Source organism: Phaenicophaeus curvirostris, chromosome Z (genome assembly GCF_032191515.1).
Source record: "Phaenicophaeus curvirostris isolate KB17595 chromosome Z, BPBGC_Pcur_1.0, whole genome shotgun sequence".
In the NCBI taxonomy this organism is placed as follows: domain Eukaryota; kingdom Metazoa; phylum Chordata; class Aves; order Cuculiformes; family Cuculidae; genus Phaenicophaeus; species Phaenicophaeus curvirostris.
In genome coordinates this window covers 34,010,961-34,030,426 of record NC_091431.1, presented here as the reverse complement: position 1 = coordinate 34,030,426, position 19,466 = coordinate 34,010,961, and the positions used below count along the sequence as shown (strand labels likewise).

The following is a 19,466-nucleotide window of genomic DNA, read 5'->3' as shown; positions in this document are numbered from 1 at the left end:
TGCATTTTTATATTTAAGTATCTTTGCTGAAGATCTGTTGCTTGCTTTATGATGTGTCGTAGTATTGCATATAATGATGGTTCACTAATATTAATGGTGGTGAACCAGTGACACTGGAAAAATAGAGCTGGAAGTGACAACAGTGCATTTTTTGTACTAGCTAAATGCTGGAATATTTGCTTTCAGTGTTCTTTGCAATGTATAGCATGTAAACAGCTTCTGTTATGAGGTTGAGCAGTCCATGTGTCACCTGTAGAAAACATCAGTGAGTTTTGCCTGTGTGGTCTGATCTTCTGTCCTGGGGCATCCTTTCTTACCAGTCTTTTGGCTCTTGTTGTTGACACAAGCAAGAGAGAGACTGAGAGAGAGACAAATGGAATAAGTGGTCAGTTCTAAAACCAAGATGTTGTCCTGCTCCTCTTCCTTCCTCCTAGAATTTTCTTACAGCTGTTCCTTGTTAACTTTTTTGTACATGATCTTTGTCATAGAACGCTTCATTAATGGTGCTGTAGCTTTGTTTAGAGGGCTGTTAGCACTGCGTAGCTTTCTACTATATTAATTTAGCTATGTTGCTGCAATGCTTTCGGCAGCAAAATTGACCGTGTGCGCTCCTGCTCACTCTTTTAGAATAGTGCAGTTAACTTACTTGATCCATTTTATCCCTCTGTATTTAACTGTTACTGCTATGTGATTAAAATTGCCCTTTTGTCAGTTGATTTCTTATTGCTTATGTGATATATATATCTTCCCAGATATTCAGTTGTACCACAGTGAAACACTGGAACTGATGCTGCGCAGATGGGCCAAGCTGGAAAAAGACTTCAAAACAAAAAATGGAAGATATGATATTAGCAAAATTCCTGATATTTACGACTGTATAAAATACGATGTGCAGCACAATGGCTCCTTAAAATTAGAAAACACAATGGAATTATACAGGCTTTCAAAGGCTTTAGCTGATATTGTAATCCCTCAGGTAACCATTTTCAGTTATTGGATAGTATAAATCGTAGAGTAAATACTTTTTTGTATTTTGTGAAAACTTCTAGGCTGTCTTTTCTGCTGAATGTTCCTGTGTTTTGCAGTAGAAGCCTTTAACATTACCTTTTATTTTCTGGTAGCTAGCTGATTGTTTTTTGTAAAGCGGATTTGATTCATAGATCATGAATTTGTGTTCAAAGTGAATTTTTCTAGCAATTTAAACTGTAAGTATGTCTGCTTCCTTCACTACAATGGATTAAAGTGGTTCGTCTCAGACATCCTTTATAGATTTGAGTGGAGTCCCTTTGAACAACTGTGTATTCTAAAATTACATTTAATTTAATACTCTCTGCTCGTAGGAATTTCATTTTCAGGCTCTGTGCAAATGACAGTGTTAATCCCAGTCTGTTTATTTTCGCTTATTTTAAACAATTTAAGTGTAAAAAGACCTTTTTATTGCTTCAGAATGCTAACAGCCCCTGAAAAAAATGGACACATTAAATTTTATAGAATTTCAGACCAGAATCAGTGAAGTTAAACTTCCATGTACTGTTAATCTCAGGTTACTTCGAAGATGTTGTGGGCTGCAGGATATTAAATTGTTTTGTGATAACAGGACAGAAAAGATTAAAGCTTTCCTCAAGTGTCCATGCAGTTACAGAGTGCTGTTGTGAGAGACCTACTGCTTGTATTGTATGCAGCAAGTGAGGGAACTTATTCTTTTCACAATCTATGACAACCCCCTGGCATCAAGGAAGGCAAAAAGATCAATAGTACTAAGTATGTGTTGTGTTACATGGGCCTGTTGAGCTTACATTTTGAATAGAGTGTTAAGAGTACTGAGTAGGTAAAAATGAGGACACATACTGAAGGAAGAAGACCAAAGAAAACTTGATAAGCCTGCATAATGCATAGGAAAACTTTCTAGTGTAATGAAAAGATCCATCATAATGATGAGAATACTTTTGAGACCAAGAAGCATGAGGCTTCTGGAAGAGGAGATTTTTAAACAATGTAGATACTGTAACCAGTATAGTATTTTTCCATTTGTATTTAACTACCATTTTTGGTATTATTTGAGGTAAAGAGGAGATCTTCTGTTGGGTGATTTACCCCACACTAAAGTAGGCATATGAAAGAGGTAATATGTCTGTGTCTCTGTACTGACGGTTTAAAAAAAAAACCCCAAATTTACTTGAAATCAGGTGTGATTATATTCATCATGTATTTATAAATGTGGGGGGAGAAGAGAGGAAAGCTTCATTATACCAGAAGATGAATCTACTTTTGTTGGTTTAACTAGTGAATGCAAAACTCTTTCTCTGTATCAAATCAAACAACAAAAAGGCAACCCCTTATTGCTTGTAGGTGCATCAGGAATCAAATGTAATGAAAATGTTAACCACAACAGTTTGCGGACAGAGCAAACTAATAGATGAGTAATTGGCTTTCATATACAAGCTTTGAATTAGAATCTTTACTGAATTTTTAAGTCAGTTTCTTCTTGCACAGGAATATGGTATTTCTAAGGCTGAGAAACTAGAGATTGCCAAAGGTTACTGCACTCCTCTAGTTAGAAAAATACGTTCTGACCTTCAGAGGACTCAAGATGATGATACTGTAAATAAGCTCCACCCTCTGTAAGTCTTTTACATTTTCACATGGTTAAATTAATTTCTGGAAGATTTAAGGGGGATATTTCATAGCTTTTGTATTTGAAATGTCTTACTAACTCATAGTAATTTAAAAAATGTGATGTATTTATTTGTTAAAAACTATTTCTAGAATACAGTCACATCTAATTATGGTCTAATGAGACTTTCTGCTTTTCTTTCAAGTTACTCCAGGGGTGTTATGTCCCCTGAACGCCATGTTCGTACACGGCTATATTTCACCAGTGAGTCTCATGTCCACTCCCTGTTATCCACCCTTCGTTATGGTGCCTTGTGTGATGTAAGTTGAACATTTTTTCTGTTGAAACTCTCATATTTTGAGAGGAACCAAAAGGACTTCATCTTACTAAAATTGTATCAACTGAAAGCTTAATTTTCTTAAGTGGCTTTGAAATTTATTACATGTTTTCAAACATTTGATTTTGTTTTGTATGTGCAGAGATGTATTTCAGGTTGTTCATGTGCACACTGGTGGAAATCATGCTCTCTAAAACAATGCTAAGTTCCACTGATGTTTTCAGCTGTATGTTATGCTCTCAAGGAGATTTGAAAAGGGCAGATAATCCTTTTTTTTTGTCTTATGTTGTCACCTGCAATTCTTCCAACTCTTTTTCCTTGAAGTTATCATTCAGGATTCTCTTGAATTCACTTTTGGACTGGTTAGGTATTTTTGTCAGGACCTCCCTGCATGACTTCAAGAATGTTCATGTAATGCAAAGTTTCTCATGTTTAGTGGATTGTCTTAGTTTCTGTACTACTGTGCCTTGAAGGTGGTGTATTATTCTCCATCTGATCAGCTTTGAAACCAAGGACTTAAAAAGGCAAGGTCTCCAGATTCAGAAATTACCTAGCTGAGCTATTGGAGAGGATAAGTGCAGCACCACAAAGCCTATGTGGCTGCATGGCTGCTTGATTAGTATACTAACTTCTGAAATGGCTGTATTGATGTGCGTTCTTCTGGTAATGGAGACTAAACTCACTGATGGCAAAAGCATTTTTACTCCTAGATCTCTGACATGTGCTAAAGAAGATACACTGCTAGTTTTACTCTGGTAAACTTTTAAGTTTTCTTTAAGGTCGGTTACTAAATATATTTTTTCTACAGTATGAAAAAAGGTGAATATTCGTGTTAAATAGTTCAGGCTGTGATGGTGATTTTTACTCTGTATGCTAGAAGCCTTTACTTACTATCTGTTTAATTAGTAGAGCTGTATCTGGAAACATTTTCCGCAGTATACTAGTTGAAATGAGTTTACTGCAAAAACTAACAGTTCCCATCAAGAGAGTTTAAAATGATGCCTTTCTCTACATAATGTATATCATCATTGGCAAAAGATACACTGAAATAAAATATGAAAAGTTCTGATCTCCACTTTTCATTAATTTGATGAGGAACTTAAGTCACTTTTTTTTCTGGTTGTATATCTGTTTTTTCCTTAGCTGTGTAAAGCTCCATACTTCTGTGAATGTATAATCCATGTAAATGGGGGGAAAAGGGAGATCATCGGCCTTTTTAAAGAAAATAGCTGGGTTTTATTTGTTGATTTCTTTTTTTTTTTCTCATAAGGAGTCAAAAGATGAACAATGGAAACGAGCTATGGATTATTTAAATGTTGTCAATGAACTCAATTACATGACACAGATTGTTATCATGCTTTATGAGGATCCAAACAAGGTATTTAAAATGGATAAATATCTTCAGAAACAAGTAATACTAAGCTGTGTATTAAAGTGTAAACCTATTTAATAATATTTTGCAGGAACTTTCTTCGGAAGAACGTTTTCATGTAGAGCTGCACTTTAGTCCAGGAGCCAAAGGCTGTGAGGAAGATAAAAATTTACCAGCTGGATATGGATACAGGCCTGCCTCCAGAGAGGTAATAATTATTATAATTAATTTTAAAACAAAAGTTAGTTCTTCTGGATTTGGATATATTAAAATAAATACTGGGAAGATGTTAAGTGAAAAATACAAATATGATTTTTATTTTGGTAGAAAAATATCTAGTAAAATAGACAGTATCACTGTGTTATTCCATTTTAAATGGACACTGAGTTAATGGGCACAGGTAATTTGGACCTTAAGTTGCTTTGCCAGAATTTTTACTAGAAATATGACGTAGTCGTTTTAAGAAAAGTGATACCAACATCAGTGTCACATCAGTGATATTTTGGCAACTGAAAAATATTTAAGAAAGTGAAGTAGTTTGGCATGTTTATGAATTCAGATTATTGAGGAAGGATTGATATTTTCAAAGATGTATGGGAAGCTCTGTGGAGTTAACCACCTGCTTTTTGAGAGGTGAATGAAAGGAAATCTTGGCTGGAATTCTTCTGTTGACTAGTGGGGCAAGAATTTTATTATTATAATAAATAGTATGAAAAATATACTTTAGAAATCTGGAGTAGGTTATGTTGGCTGAACAGTATGGTTACTTACGACCACACTATCATAACCAGTGGCTGGTTAGGGCCAAATACACATAGATTTTTGAAGTCCAGAGCAATTTGTTCAATAAAATGTGATTTACATCTTGTATTTTCAAAATTGGCTTGCTCTGCTTTTTCACGGAAGATTTATTTAACCACCACTTCTGTCGATATGTTGCAAGGTGTGCAGCTACAATAAAAATTAATTATGTATGGTTTGTAGAATGAAGGCTCAAAGAAAACCTCTCATAGAAATGATAGTGATGAGGAGGCACATGCTTCCAGAAGAGATGAAACAGATCGGTCAGTAGTGATGTTCAAACCATTGGTATCGGACCCGATTCACATACACAGAAAGTCACCCCTTCCAAGATCAAGGAAGATTGGTTCAGTTGAAGTAAGTGTTAATGTTCCAGATAATGTCTTTCACAGAAATTAACTTTTGCTTGCTTTTAACAAAACAGAAACAAGTGTAACTCTGCTTTTGATTACATAGAACCAGTAAGAAGTTATGCCTCACAAAAAGGTTGCTTTTTTTCCGTGGGAAATCGACCTTGGCAGTAATCTGTCTGGAGGAATATTTGAAAGAAAGAAATTACTGTTTTGCGTTAGATTTATTTCCTTTTTCCTTTTTAAGCCATTTGAGAAAAGATGATATTTGAAAATGAAGACCTTTTCATTCTAAGCCTACATCTTCAAACTAACATACATTGCTTTTGTATTCATCCTTACAAGACACCTGCTACTGGGAATTAAGCAAACCTTCAGGGTGATCATCCTGGGAAGGAAGAGGGGGACTGGGGGAGGTAGGGGAGGTACCGCAGTTGAGAGACATGTCTTCAGCTGTATTTGTTTCATGTGGGGTGAAAATGATTGCACTTGTCAAGCATCTGAAGGTAAGAGAATAAACTGGAAGGTTTGTTTTAAAGGGGTGGGATTTTATGTTTCCTGAATTGTTTAGATAACATTGGAACAGTCTAGTCTCCTGTCTTGAAGGCCATGACATGTAGGTGCGCTTCTCAGGTATGGCTTTAATGTCACAGAGGTGGAGGAATGCACAGCAGAATCACTGAAATCATTTGTAAGGTGAAGTGGCAAAGCTTCAGATGGTGCATAGTGGCACTTCTGTGATATTAATGCTAGAAGCAGACTAACAGCTTCTTGTTGCCTCATTTTCAGTTGCTCAGAACCATCAGAAATGAAGATTCACAACAAAAGCTTTTCCTTTCCTGTTTGTGTTGGGAGTGGGTTGTTCATATGCACTGAAAGTATTGAAGATTTGCATATAACTTAGTTATTGGTAGTGTGGAGAGAAAAAGATGCATGGTTCCCTTCTGTAAGGATATGTGTGTAACTTCACGTGACTTCCATAAATTAACCAAGATAATAAATGTGAATGTCTTACATTTTCTATTTCCAAGTTTTATCATACACAAATGCTCACAACATCAGTAATTTTGATTTTTAAAAGCTGTTTTCACTATGATCATGCAAACTCCCCTCCTAGTTATGAGTTCACTTGCACACAACTACGTAGTCCGTTACTTCAAATTTTTAACCGTTTTCATTTCCTTAAGTTATGTAGAAGTTATCTTCAAAAGATACCAGTAACATACATTGCTAAATTTGGACTGCGTAGATAAAATACACTTAGATAGAATATGTTTCAGCATTCATTGTCTGTTTATTTGCTGGAAGAAAATAGCCCATCTAAAGAAAGTATGTACTATGAAAAAGTAGAATTGAAAGTTTTGTCTGGCCTACTGAAATCTGCCAAACCTGTACTTGGAATAGTTAAGCCAAATGGTATCTACAAGTTTTCAGAAAAAGTCATTGCAGCTTAAACTGCAACTGCTTTGAACCTTTTTTTTTTTTTTTTCCTGTAAGGCAATTCTCTCTTCACCTATGTCCATTAATTTGAAAGTATCCTTGTCAGGTGTGATATCATATGGAAGGTTTAATCTGGGGTATCGTCAAAAATATTTACAGACAGATTGCAACTGTGACTGAGTAATGAAAATTAAAATGAGAAAGTAAAGCTCAGCAGCATTGGTAATCAAATTCTGTATTGCAAAATGTGTTGATTGCTAATGATGTAGGGCATGAGGGACTCAGCCGGACACTGTCCTCCCTTGGAGTCTTAGTAGGTGTCCTGCATCAGATAATTTTTAGGTCTTTTTTAAGACTATTCAGTTTGGTACTACTACTAGTGAGTTAGCTGTAAATTCTCAAAGGCACTTAGGAAAATGAGAATCTTTTAGATAAGGTTATAGACTGAAAACGAAAACTATTAAGTAAGAAATAGGAAAGTTTAATGTACTTAGAGGGGGAAAGCTATTAAACAGTATGTCAGGGGTCACAGATGTTGTTTCCAACATATGGGAAATTCTTAAACTTACTAATCAGTTTTTGATAGCAATTATTTTTCTCTCATATCTAAGTCTACTAGAAATTTTATTTAAGTGTTGTATTAAAAGATATAATTGGATTAAAAGATATAAGTGGATTTGATAACTTCTAATATTGTAATATTACTCTTCCCTATTCGCTGTTTAATAGTTTTCAAGGCAGTATATAGAAGGATGCAAGAAGATTGGGTTTTTTTGTTTTTTTTTTTTCTTTTCTGTTCATTTGGCTCTGTTGAATCTAACTTTGCATGCTTTGCTGTTTTTTGCCCCCTTTCTCACTTCCAGGAAGAGAGCCCCCTGAGTGTGTCTAGCCCAGAGTGTATTGGTACCTGGCTGCATTACACCAGTGGTGTGGGTACTGGGCGTCGAAGACGCAGATCAGGGGAACAAATCACTTCTTCCCCTGTCTCCCCTAAATCATTGGCTTTCACATCCAGTATTTTTGGCTCATGGCAACAGGTTTTTAAACTTTACTTCATTAAACGTTATTATGCATTCCAAGCAGCAACCAACTGTCTTTAAGGACATCTAATCCCGTGTTATGGATTATGTTTGAAGCAAATTCTTCCACTTCTTAAAATTACTTCCCGAGGATGTTTGGGGGAAAAAGAGCAAGTGCATGTTTTTCCACTGAATGCGTTACATGTTTTCCTAAAAATTTGGTTTCTTGATAGGAATTTCAAACGTTACTGCAGTAAAAAAGATTTAGTCTACTGCCTAATGCAACAGATTTCTGCTTTGGTTTAGTTGTCCTTTAAGACTTTAAAAACAGCATTGCTTAATTTGGTGGTAGGTAAATTGAAAAAACTTTTTTTTTTTTTTAATGATTGCAACCAATACCATTAAAAATAATTTATTTTGTACTTCATATTGCTATTCAAAACTTGTTTTGCATATATCATATTTTCAGTGGCCTGGTATTAACTGTTGCAGGGAACAAATTCTAGCACTAATAATTCTTGCCTTCTGTGTCTGGAGGTATCTGAAACTCCTAACACAGTACATCATCCATTGGCTTGTACAATATTTTGAGGGTTTTTCTAAATATCTGGGGGGGAAAGGCAGGGAAAAAGAAGAAACTGTAAATTTTTTTGAAGTACCAGTGAAGACCTAAACATGGTTTATTATGTCAAGATACTGTTTACGTGTATGACAATGGATGGTGTTCTGTTAACCATATCCTTTTTATTTGAAGATTTTCATAATTTCTTTTTTTATTGTGGAAATTTCTAAAACTGTTTACATAGGAAAAGTTTATATCAGTAAAGGCTGTGAGCATCTGAAGATTACACTGATTGAGGCCGTGCATGGATCAGTGATTGTATGGTGTCCTCAATAGCTTGTCTGTCTTTCCTTCCCTCCCCTCCTTTTTTCAATACAGGCGCAGTTTAGGAGAGTGCATTCGGTAAAATGAAATAAAATGTCTCAAATACCTGTTCTCATACCTGTCTTGGTCTGCGTCCTTTCTCATTCTGAATGCTTGCTTTGCACCACTTCATTGCAAGGAACTCACATGTGAAATGGACTCCCTTCAGAAGGGGATATTGCATGATCTTTTGTGTTTCCTGTACATATTTTTACTAACACTTATCATACAGCTTATTAACACTTGTCTGTCTGAAACAGGCTGCTGTATCAAGTTAAATGGATGTTTCATGCTGCTGTTCTGTTTTTTATATTTTTCTGTTTTTTATATTCAGGTCCTATCAGAAAGCAATAGTAACTTACGAACACCAAGAACTATTCTGGAACAAAAGCAGAGTGGTCTAGGTACGTGCCTACAATTGAAATTTTGTTTGTTAGCAGGTTTCATTTGTCCATTGTTCTGCACAGTTGTACATTCTTTGAATAGTTTTTATGTTAATGGGACCCGATAGTACTTGTAATCTGTAATATATACTGAGTGTTTGCTTATGAACTGGACAGTTTTTCTGCAGCAAACATTTTTAAATAAATTGTAACTGAAAAGAGTGAACTATTTGAGACTGTCCAGACTACTGGCTGTGCTTGCAACAGGTACAAAGGATTATTTTAACATAAAGTAGTTTTTTAAGATAATGTAGTTAAGTACTTGAGTTTTTGGTTTTGCAAGAATCGTTTGGATTGAAATGACCTGCACTGGAAACTGTTAAAACACTTTTCTTGAAAAATTAATGTTTCCTACTGTGGGCAATTGATGGAATTGGAGGTGCTTTACTGAGGGTAGGGGGATGGAGAAAAAGCCTCGAGTTTCTTGAAACTATCAGGGGTTTTGCAGACATTTCCTCTCCTAAAATCCATTTCTTTCTTTCAGTGTTAGAGTAAGTCATGCTATAATTCAATGATTTGTTTCAAATTATTTTAATTCAATTAGTGTTTTTCAGTTGTTCTTCTTTAAAAGAACAGCTTTCAGTGTTGCTTCTTTAAAACAGGTGTATGTATGACTGATAGGCAAAGATAGGAAATTTTGCACTACTGTAAATCAATATTACACTTTTTTTCTGTAAATGTGTCTTTTCATGGAGAAAAATGAAGTGTAGAAAATGAATAAGGTATATCCATAAACTTAGAAGTCGCTTTTCTTTTCTTCATTAAGATCTGTATTTTTTTGTATGTCTAATCCTTATGTGATACTTTCCTCCCTGTTGTATTTTTCCCTTTGTAAAATGCATACATCAGGTGCTCTTGTTTATCAAAGTCGTGTTTTTTATTGCGTGCTTTCTAAAGTTAAACAACTTTTCTTTTGCCAGTGTGACACAATGTGGAAGTTGATGTATTTCTGTGCATAGATTAAGGTATTACACTTGGTGTGAAAGGCTTTTGCCACAAACCAGGCACCAACTTATTTTGGCTGTGATTGATCACATGTGCTAGTAATGTTTCCTCTTAATGGGTCATTAAAAGTAGTGAAAGGAAATATCACTGGATAGATATTTGGTTTTCTAAAAAAAAAATCTTCTACTTATCTAAAATGTAAATGATATGTTCTTATTGAAAAACCGTTTCTCCTTTCAACTAATAGTAAAAACTAAAGGGAAAAAAATGCAACATTTTCTTCCGCTGTGTTCATTGTTGTATATAAATTTCATTTATGGTCGATGATTATAAAAGCTATTTTTATATTTCTGTTTGTGGCTTTCAGTGATATGTTAAAACTCCCATCCTAGTGGCAGGAATGTATGACTTGTAACAAAAGTACTCTCACTTGCATGGAGATGTACAAAAGTCTTCTTACAAAAGGAAGACAAGCTCAACTTGACGGACCTTTTAGGTATTTTCAGTTTGCAATATTGTAAATTACGGCAGCTGAAATATGAATAGAGTATTTCCAATTTGGTTAACATTTTATTGGGGTTAGAAGGGAAATATTTCCATATTGAGACTGTGGAAACATAGGAGTACTTCATTGCAGCCTGTCATCTCAAAGGTTGATTTGGATGAAAGCAATAAGCAGTATTTTTCCAGTTTATATTTGTTTCAGACGTGCAGAATTTAAAGGACACAACTTCAACATCATCGTCGTCATCATCATCATCATCTCGTTTTTTTTTTCTGTTGTTTTGGTTATGTTTACCTTGATGCTAACTGGTAACTTTTCTTTACCAAAAGTGAAAACAGGACAAGAACTCACTTTGTTAAAGCCAGTCCTCTCTTTGCACATATAGCAGAGGGTGCTATGTCATGAGTAGAAGCATAATAAATTATGATAGTTTCATCCTACAAGTACCACTCTGACATTACAAGCATATTGTGAACCTGTCCAAGGCACTGCCAAAAGCTGCCTTTTGTGTGGTAAGAGCCATGTGCTTGCATGCTGCATGCATCCCAAATGTGAATGGACAAACACCTGGTTTGTTGTATGTATTTTCTCTAACTCCCATCAGGGTCTCACTGTGCGGGCCTGTTTAGCACCTCAGTGCTCGGGGGTTCTTCAAGTGCACCTAACCTACAGGATTATGCTCGTACTCATCGTAAAAAGCTGACTTCTTCTGGCTTCATAGATGGTATGTGCACACTTCCGCACATGCACGCACAAATCCCATGTGCCACATGAAACTTCTAAAGATAAATTCTAGGTTACTGATTTTAATGGAATCCTAGAATCCTTTGCCTTAGTATTAATTGTATGAGTTTCTATTGCTTCTTTACTGCCCGTACCTTGCTTGTGTTTAACTTAATAGCATAGTTAATTCTTGTTTCTGTCTTGAATTGAACACTAGCTCACAGGCTTGTAATACATGCCAGGAGATTTCAGCAAGGGCATTGTTTAGGTAAACCAAAATTTTGGGGTTTAAATTCTTTTCTTATTTTAAACTTCAGGATTTACCATTACTTATTGATCTTGAAATGAAAGAAATAACTTGGAGCACATACAAGGAATGACAGAAATTATATACTAACAGCTTAAATACTGATGGTGAAAATTTTAGGATTCCTGACCTTTTTTTGGTGGGGTTTGGATTACAAAGAGCGGATTTTCACATTTGGATAATCTGGGGTAAAGAAGAAACTCTCTCACTAGTTTTCAGAATGGAAAGATGCCAAAGCACACCTTTATAAGTCTGAGTTGAAACAGTATTCATGCTGTTTTGCCCCTCCAGTTCACTATTCAGTGTTCAACTCTAACCTGATATAACCTTGTATGCCAGAATCACCAGCTCATTCTGCTTGTTTTCATACACTTCATGACACATCTTGTAGTTACCACAGTCCAAATCCTCTTCTTTTTAACCTCTGCTTAGACTTCAGCCCTTTTCCTTGGTCCCTTCTGCATGCCACTCAGTTCTAATACCTTCTCATCTTTTCTTTCTTCTTCCTTTCCTTTTTTAAAATGTCCCTCTTTTGGTAGCTGTTACAAATTTCAGGTACCTGTTTTTCTCTTTCTCAGACACCACACGCGGTTCTGCTGTTAAAAGGTTTTCTATCTCATTTGCTCGACACCCAACCAATGGTACGTTTTGCTTTTATTTTAAAAACAAAAACAAAAGGTTCCTTGCCTCATCCCTTTTATTTTTATTTCAAATATGGGGTGTATAGTATCATCCAGCCGTCTGTCGTTCCTAACTTCAAGCACAACTCCAAATATATTTGTAATCATTAGATATCCTAAATCCCTTCTTTATGATTCATTAGTATAAATACAACATCAAAATTCATTCTTTAGAAAAATCCTTGAAAAAATTGAAGTGCTACTGTTAATTGTGATCTTTGTAATAAATTATCCTCCCAAGTTTCTTGTGTGATCTGACCATATGGTGAAAGATAAGAACAGAGTTAAATCTGATCTTTATTGAGCATACAGTTCTTGATAGCTGCTGCTTCTTCATTATCTTTCTTCTGCTGAGCTGTTTCCCGGAGTCTCCTGATTCTAAAATTGAATTGACTGAATTGACAACGAGAGTTTATTAATATCTTCTTGAAGTGATGCTAAATTAAAAAAACTAAAGAGGAAGCTTTGGTTCCGTTCCTGCTAAATTGCTACAATTAACATCGGGCAAAAATTGATTTTACTTTATCATACTTCTTTGTTCATCAGATGTGCAAATTACTTAAATATTGCACTAAAAGTCACAGCAAGAGAGCTGCCTGTTGCTTACATTGACCTCTTGCGCTTCAAGAGTGAGAGTTAACTTGTCTTCAGTCTACCATAGTTACAAAAAAAATCTGGTTTAACGCACAGGACAGAGGTATGTCTTTCTCTTCCTCAGCAAAATATTTTGTGCCTAACTTTCTACATGATTAAATAGGTCCAAAATGTATCCTGTTCATGAAAACCAGATCCAGCCTTCAGCATCGACCAGATCTTAATGTAGCTTTTCCAGATTTCCTAATTGCAGTTTTAAAAAGTGAGTGACTGCTGGCTGAGTACAGTGATGGTGATATTATTGGTACTGCAGTGGAAATCATCAGCGTTTTTGTGTTAGATGCAAAATGTATTCACTTAGAAACAAGATCTTAAAAAAAAAGACTGAGTTTTTGTTTGCCTTTGCTGAGAAGCAAAGTAGTCCTTTATTATATTCATTTGGAATCCACGGTGACTTTGTGCACTGCAGTGCGTCTTGAAGGGAAACTGCTATAGGAAGGCCAAATTAATACCATCAAGGTTGCATTTTATCTAGTGTCCTATTCCAAGTAGGAATGTTAGGACTCCACTTTTTATCTTTACTCTCAAAGCAAACAATATTCTAAAACATTCAAGGTCAGAAAGTAAGAATTGCATTTGAGTATCAATATCTAATAATATGATTACATCATGTTCCATTTAGCACTATCTTTTTTGTGACTGTATTCTGTAAAAAATGATCTAAATTGATTTTAATGAATGCATCGATTGTTTTGATTCATTTAATACAGCAGTGCTACCACACATGTTTTACAACATTAATGCATGCTGTGTGAGCATGCATGCTTTGGTGAAACCGAAGGATATTTCAGGTTTCCAAGGGTTCTGTACTAACATAAGTACATATTGATGTTGTTTTGTCTGTCCTCTGGACTATCATTTTGATTCTCCTTGTCCCTTTCACTCTGTTTTTCATTATTTTTCTGTTGTTATCACACCCTCTTGGCTCATTTCAGCCTACCCTCCCCACCATCTTTTTAGTTCAAGGAACATGGTGAAACAAGTATCTTCTGACAGTGCTTTACCTTATTTTCTGGGCCTCTGTGTAGAATACCCACACCTCTTTAGGTGCTGGTCCCTTTCATCTGTGGAATTTCTAGGCTCCATTGGTATGTCTCTGTAGCTTTTAAATGTAAGGCAGCAGGGTGGCTTTTTAGATGCTGCGTTAACCCTTTCATTGTCTTGCCTTTTTTATGGGGACAGTGCTTTAAGAATATATATTACCAAAATTCAAGGGCTCTTAGTTTACAGGAAATTGGTTTTTTTAAAGGGATACCGTCAGGCTTCTTCATCACTAAAATTAAAATTTCTCATAACATCATAAAATATTTGTCATTCAAATATTCAAATAAAGCAATGCAGATAGATTTCTAGGGTCATATCCCTTAGATGCAAAGATACTACAACATTCTGGGATATGGCTGTATGACAGCAGCTTTTCCTAACTGAACAAGAACCTACGGAGAGGAAATTCCTGAAAGAAGAAAACTTTTTTCCTTTTCTTCTTTTAAGAGGCACGGGGGTATTGTGAAAGTCCTTTCTAGTTTTCCATAACAGTAGTAGTTACTAAAAACCTGACATTGTCCCACTATGTTCTTTGAAAAACTAAAAAAATAAATTCTCATTCAAGTGATAGTGACTTCTGTCAGAGTAAAGAGATAAATCTTATATTTTACTGTAATGCAAAGAAAGGGTTTGCGCTTTGCATGCGTGCGTAGTTATTTAGGATATTAATATGTATGCCAAACATCATAGTGCTTACACTGAAGATTAGCTACTGCCTCTATAGGAAACAAGAAATTAAGTATGTGGTGATGTTTCTTTTGTATATGAAAACGAAGTTTCCATGAAATGCAACTTTTTATTTGTTATGTAAATGAAGCCAACTTAAGTACACTTCACTTGATTGTATATTTGAAGCAACTGTCCTTCAGATTTGAGTATGGCCAGGGTGACGGATCCAAATAAATACAGGCATTTGAGGGTTGAAATTTTGAGTTACTTGTCTATGGGAAATACTAAATGAGGAGTGAATGGGGAATGCTAGAATGTTGACGCTTATTATTTTAGGGGAGGGAACAGTTCACAGTCATAATAATAAATGACCATAATAATAAATGAACCTTGAACTGAAATTCTAAACATTATTTCACTCACTATTGTTTCTTCATTTAAATATCTTAAGAGAAATGTAGCAACTGTAAATTTGTGGTATTGAATTGCAAAGTTGTAATGTTACAGCTGTATGTTGAACACATGAATGGACATACTTTCCTCTTCTGAAATGCAATTGGATGAAGAGCTGTTCATAGAGTTATCAAACCTGCATCACTTAAGAGAACTGCAGTTCTTTTCCAAGATGTTTAAGTGCTTTTTAGTATGTTAGTAATATGGATATGCACAGTTTGTGTATGATCAATTTTACTGTAGAAAAGCGAAGTCCAATAACTTCTAATATATGAAACTTCTAGTCTTTTTAGTACTGTTTTTAAATGTCTAAAGGTAGGTCTAAAACTGTCTTACAAAGTTCAAATGTAACCTCAGGGTACAAAAGTGCTAACAGTGGTTTTTCCTTTGGTTTCTAAAGCAACAGTTTGTTTTCACAGAATACTGAAGATAGAATATGTGAATTCTGCAAATTTATTTCTTGGAAGTTGTAGCATTTTTACTTCTTATCTGATAACAGTTGACAACATAGTTATCCTATTCTACTTGCATGAGTGAGTTATCTATTTAGTGTTGTGCCAGATATGAGAATGATTAGGAGAAATACAAGCATTTCCCGATTATTCTTTTTTTATTGATTTCCTAAGTTTGTCTTAGAGAAAAGTGATCTTTCATGAACTGATTCGGGAGTAGAGAGCAGTTTTGATGTTTTAAGATCACTTTATGTGTACAGGGGTTTGAATGCCATGGTATGTTACATGGTACCTTTAGTTTAGTATACCCTGGCACATCATGTTAAACTCCTATAATATTTACTGTTCATGATTTTAAGACTACTATGTCTGCATGTGCTGATTTAAAATAAGTACTTTTTATCATGTATTACATAATGCACACTTCCCATACAGTTGCATAAATCCTGTGTTATGTTTAGAAAGCTCTTTTTTTTTTTTTTTTAATTTTTCTTTCAGGTTTTGAACTGTATTCCATGGTGCCTTCTATTTGCCCCTTGGAAACTCTACACAACTCCTTGTCTCTGAAGCAGGTGGATGAATTTCTTGCCTCTGTTGCTGCTCCATCAAGGGAAAATCTACAGGAGACATGTACTGATTTTAGTTCATAATTATGTTAATTTAAAATTGTTGAATATTATCTAGTTAATCTTTCCAGTATTTTACAGCTAACAAGTAAACTAAAGCCTACTACTTTAAAAACAACCTGAAGTATGTCCCTAAATCATAATTTTAATTTTCACAGTATCCTTTTGTAGTATGGATGCTGTCATAATTCTTTGAAGTAAAGTCTTTGTTTACTGGGGCAGTAAATCAAGGATTTAATAAAATCATAATTTGTTTATTTCCTCACATAAAGAATTTCTCTGTAGTGTGCTTAGCTGAATGGCAAGGAATGCTTTTTAAGTAAGCATGAGGTATTTCCAACTTCATACTGTACTGTTATCTGGGTAGTAATCTCAGCAGAGCAGTCTTGCCTTTTACAGGTGTTTCACATCTTAAAACTGTTATTTCCTGTTTCTTTCAATATTACTTGGGATTTCACCCTTGGAGTACCTTGCAGTTACTTTTTTTTGAAGTAGTTAGTGCTGCATGTTTAATGGTTAAGTGATCTTGAAATGAAATGCAAACTGAATTCTATCCATGTGCCTGTGTCTAGGAAAAGACATTGTGATCCTGCTGCTGTCTTTGGAAACAGTTTTAGTAAGGTCAGATTTACCATGTATTAGGACACTTACAATTCATATGTCAAGTGATTGAAAATTACTCTTTTTGATGAAATGTCTAAAGGTTCCTGCTTTGATCAGAAAATTTGTATTTGCTAGAACTCATACAAACATTATGCAGGTTAGAATTTTTCCTTTTTTTCCTGTTATAGGATTCCTTTTTTTCAGTTATTCTAGTTTTAGATAGTTTAGATTTTAATCAGCAACTAATTTGATATGGTGAGCCTCCTATATCTGACAAGGAAGAGAAGAAAATTGATTATACTGATGAAAAGAATTCAGGGAGGCTTACAGGTATTTTAAAGTTCTTAGCTATTTAAAATGCTTTGTTACAGTAATTAGGAAGCCAGTCTTTTCAAAATCAGTTCAAAATTTGGAGTACAAAAGATGAAAAAATATTTTTAGAAAACTGTTATACTTCTGTGGTGGTCCGGTTGCCACCTTTATACAAAGGAGTGGTTGGAAATTAGACTTGATATAACTGAGGCCATAGGTGCTTTGTTGTACTGCTTTCCTATAACGTGGAAGTTTTCTACAGAATAATCTATTGTATGCACTATGGATCCCAGTGCAATCTTAATAACCTATGAGAAGTAGCATTAGTGCTTTTGCCGGTCTTCTGTCAAGGCAGCTGTTACTGAAATATAAGTTAGCTGCCTGAGAAGCCTGAAGTTATCACATCACTTCCTGAGGCATAAAGATCTTTTGATTTGTCTTTCCTGCTTTGAAGTTTTGACACTAGAGTCAACAGTCAATCAGTAGCTGAGCTGCAGATTGTATAACTATGGCATCTGCATTGCTGGACTGTTACGAAGTTCTGTGGCTGCTATTTTGGATGTTTTGCCCAGATGAGAGTATTTTTATTATTAATGATGTGTATCATGTTTTCCCTGCCTCATTTCAGCTTCTCCAACATACATGATTCCACTGTCAGGAAGGAAAATTTCTTTAAATACATATACACCTGCAAAAATTCAGCCAACACCACTTGAAACTTTGCCTGAAAGGATATCAACAGAGAAACCAAACTTATGTAAGTAACTTCTGTCAGAGGCAGAATGGCTAACTTCATTACATTATTTTCAGCAGCAGGATTCTTTCTTATATGTCGCATAATTTCTTAGGGCAACTGTTTCTTAACGTTCCCTAGCTATGCAAGTGGCATCATTTCATGGGCCAGTGAGAACTCAATAGCATTTCACAAATAGTTTTAGCAGTAAAACTGTGCTAATAGTTACTTTATCTTATCCTCTGAAGTGTTTTAAAGAATTTCTATGGCTGGAAAATTCATGGCGTTTTGGGGTTTTTTTTGACAGTATTTCCAGATATCTTCAAGCACAGGACATTCACTTATGTATTTAAATGGTAGAATTTCTGGTTTTCTAAACATTTACCACAGAGCTCTGTGACCAGGCTATGACTAAAGCTGCCAATAACATGATGACGGCATATAGTCATCAGTACATTCAGTCTGAACTGTCAGCCAGCTACATTGTCTGCTTTTGGATAGTCCTGGTGTTTTGAGGGCCTCTAGAACAAAATCCCTTTGCATTTCTGATCTCATTAGATATTATGTATCTTTGTATGTGTTTCTGTGTGAGATAAATGGCTTTTTTTCTTGCTTTTGATGCTTTTTAACATGGATATTCTTAAGTGTAAAACGTAATACTTTTTTTTCTTTATTTGTATAGCTACCCTTGGATCTTCTGTTTGTGTATCTAATGTTAAGTTCTCTGTTGGCGAGGCGTCAGTAGATGTAGAAAGAACTTAGAGATGAAATTGTTTCTGAGAAGAAATGAAGTTGATCAGACAAAACTGGAAGCAACTTCTTAAACAATTCTTAGAGTGCATCAAACTAAATCACTGAGCTTTCAAAAGCTATTCATGCCTGCAATTCATAGTGCACTTTAGTTTATACATGGTTAACTAGTGTGCACACTGCATACTTATGTCAAATGTCTCTTCTCATTTTCTAAAACATTACAGGAAACATTTATTTATCAACTTGATGAACTGCACACCTTTCATGGAAAAGCTGCTCATGAACCTTTTCAGTGTCTTCAAATATTTACTGTAAACTTGTACAAAAAGAAAATACTGGTGTAGTGGTTGGTATACGTTACAGATGTTACAGTGGTTCTGTTGATGTCACTGTAATGAAGGCAGTCTGTTGTCATTATAAACTTCAGGAGTTTATAATCTTCCTGTGAACTTCTTTTGTGGGCTAAAATGTAACACATCTTGACAGAAGCTTTTTTTAATTTAACTGCATTTCCAAAGAGATCTCTTCTGCCTGGTTTTGAAGATAAGCAGATGTTTTCTGCATTTGAATTCTTTTGTATCATACAAGCTGCAATAATTAGGCATGATGATATGAGTTAATCTATTTTCACTTTTAACTCTCCTCAGTTTTAGTCTGTGTTTACATCAGACCTGTAACATTTGAATACACCTTCTCTTTTGTTGTT

General features: G+C 35.1%; 1 protein-coding gene across 1 annotated transcript in view; it reads left to right on the top strand.

Annotated features, from left to right (window-relative positions):
- PPIP5K2 (diphosphoinositol pentakisphosphate kinase 2) overlaps positions 1 to 19,078 on the top strand; it is a 50,248-nt gene extending 31,170 nt beyond the window's left edge. Inside the window, exons 21-33 of the mRNA XM_069880413.1 lie at positions 753 to 976; positions 2,494 to 2,621; positions 2,820 to 2,934; positions 4,222 to 4,329; positions 4,415 to 4,531; positions 5,308 to 5,481; positions 7,778 to 7,951; positions 9,193 to 9,262; positions 11,356 to 11,475; positions 12,360 to 12,422; positions 16,232 to 16,363; positions 17,903 to 18,031; positions 18,690 to 19,078. Coding sequence (XP_069736514.1) covers positions 753 to 976; positions 2,494 to 2,621; positions 2,820 to 2,934; positions 4,222 to 4,329; positions 4,415 to 4,531; positions 5,308 to 5,481; positions 7,778 to 7,951; positions 9,193 to 9,262; positions 11,356 to 11,475; positions 12,360 to 12,422; positions 16,232 to 16,363; positions 17,903 to 18,031; positions 18,690 to 18,769 — 1,634 coding nt within the window. The 3' untranslated portion in view covers positions 18,770 to 19,078. The remainder of the gene's footprint in view (positions 1 to 752; positions 977 to 2,493; positions 2,622 to 2,819; positions 2,935 to 4,221; positions 4,330 to 4,414; positions 4,532 to 5,307; positions 5,482 to 7,777; positions 7,952 to 9,192; positions 9,263 to 11,355; positions 11,476 to 12,359; positions 12,423 to 16,231; positions 16,364 to 17,902; positions 18,032 to 18,689) is intronic.
- Positions 19,079 to 19,466: the final 388 nt, after the last annotated feature.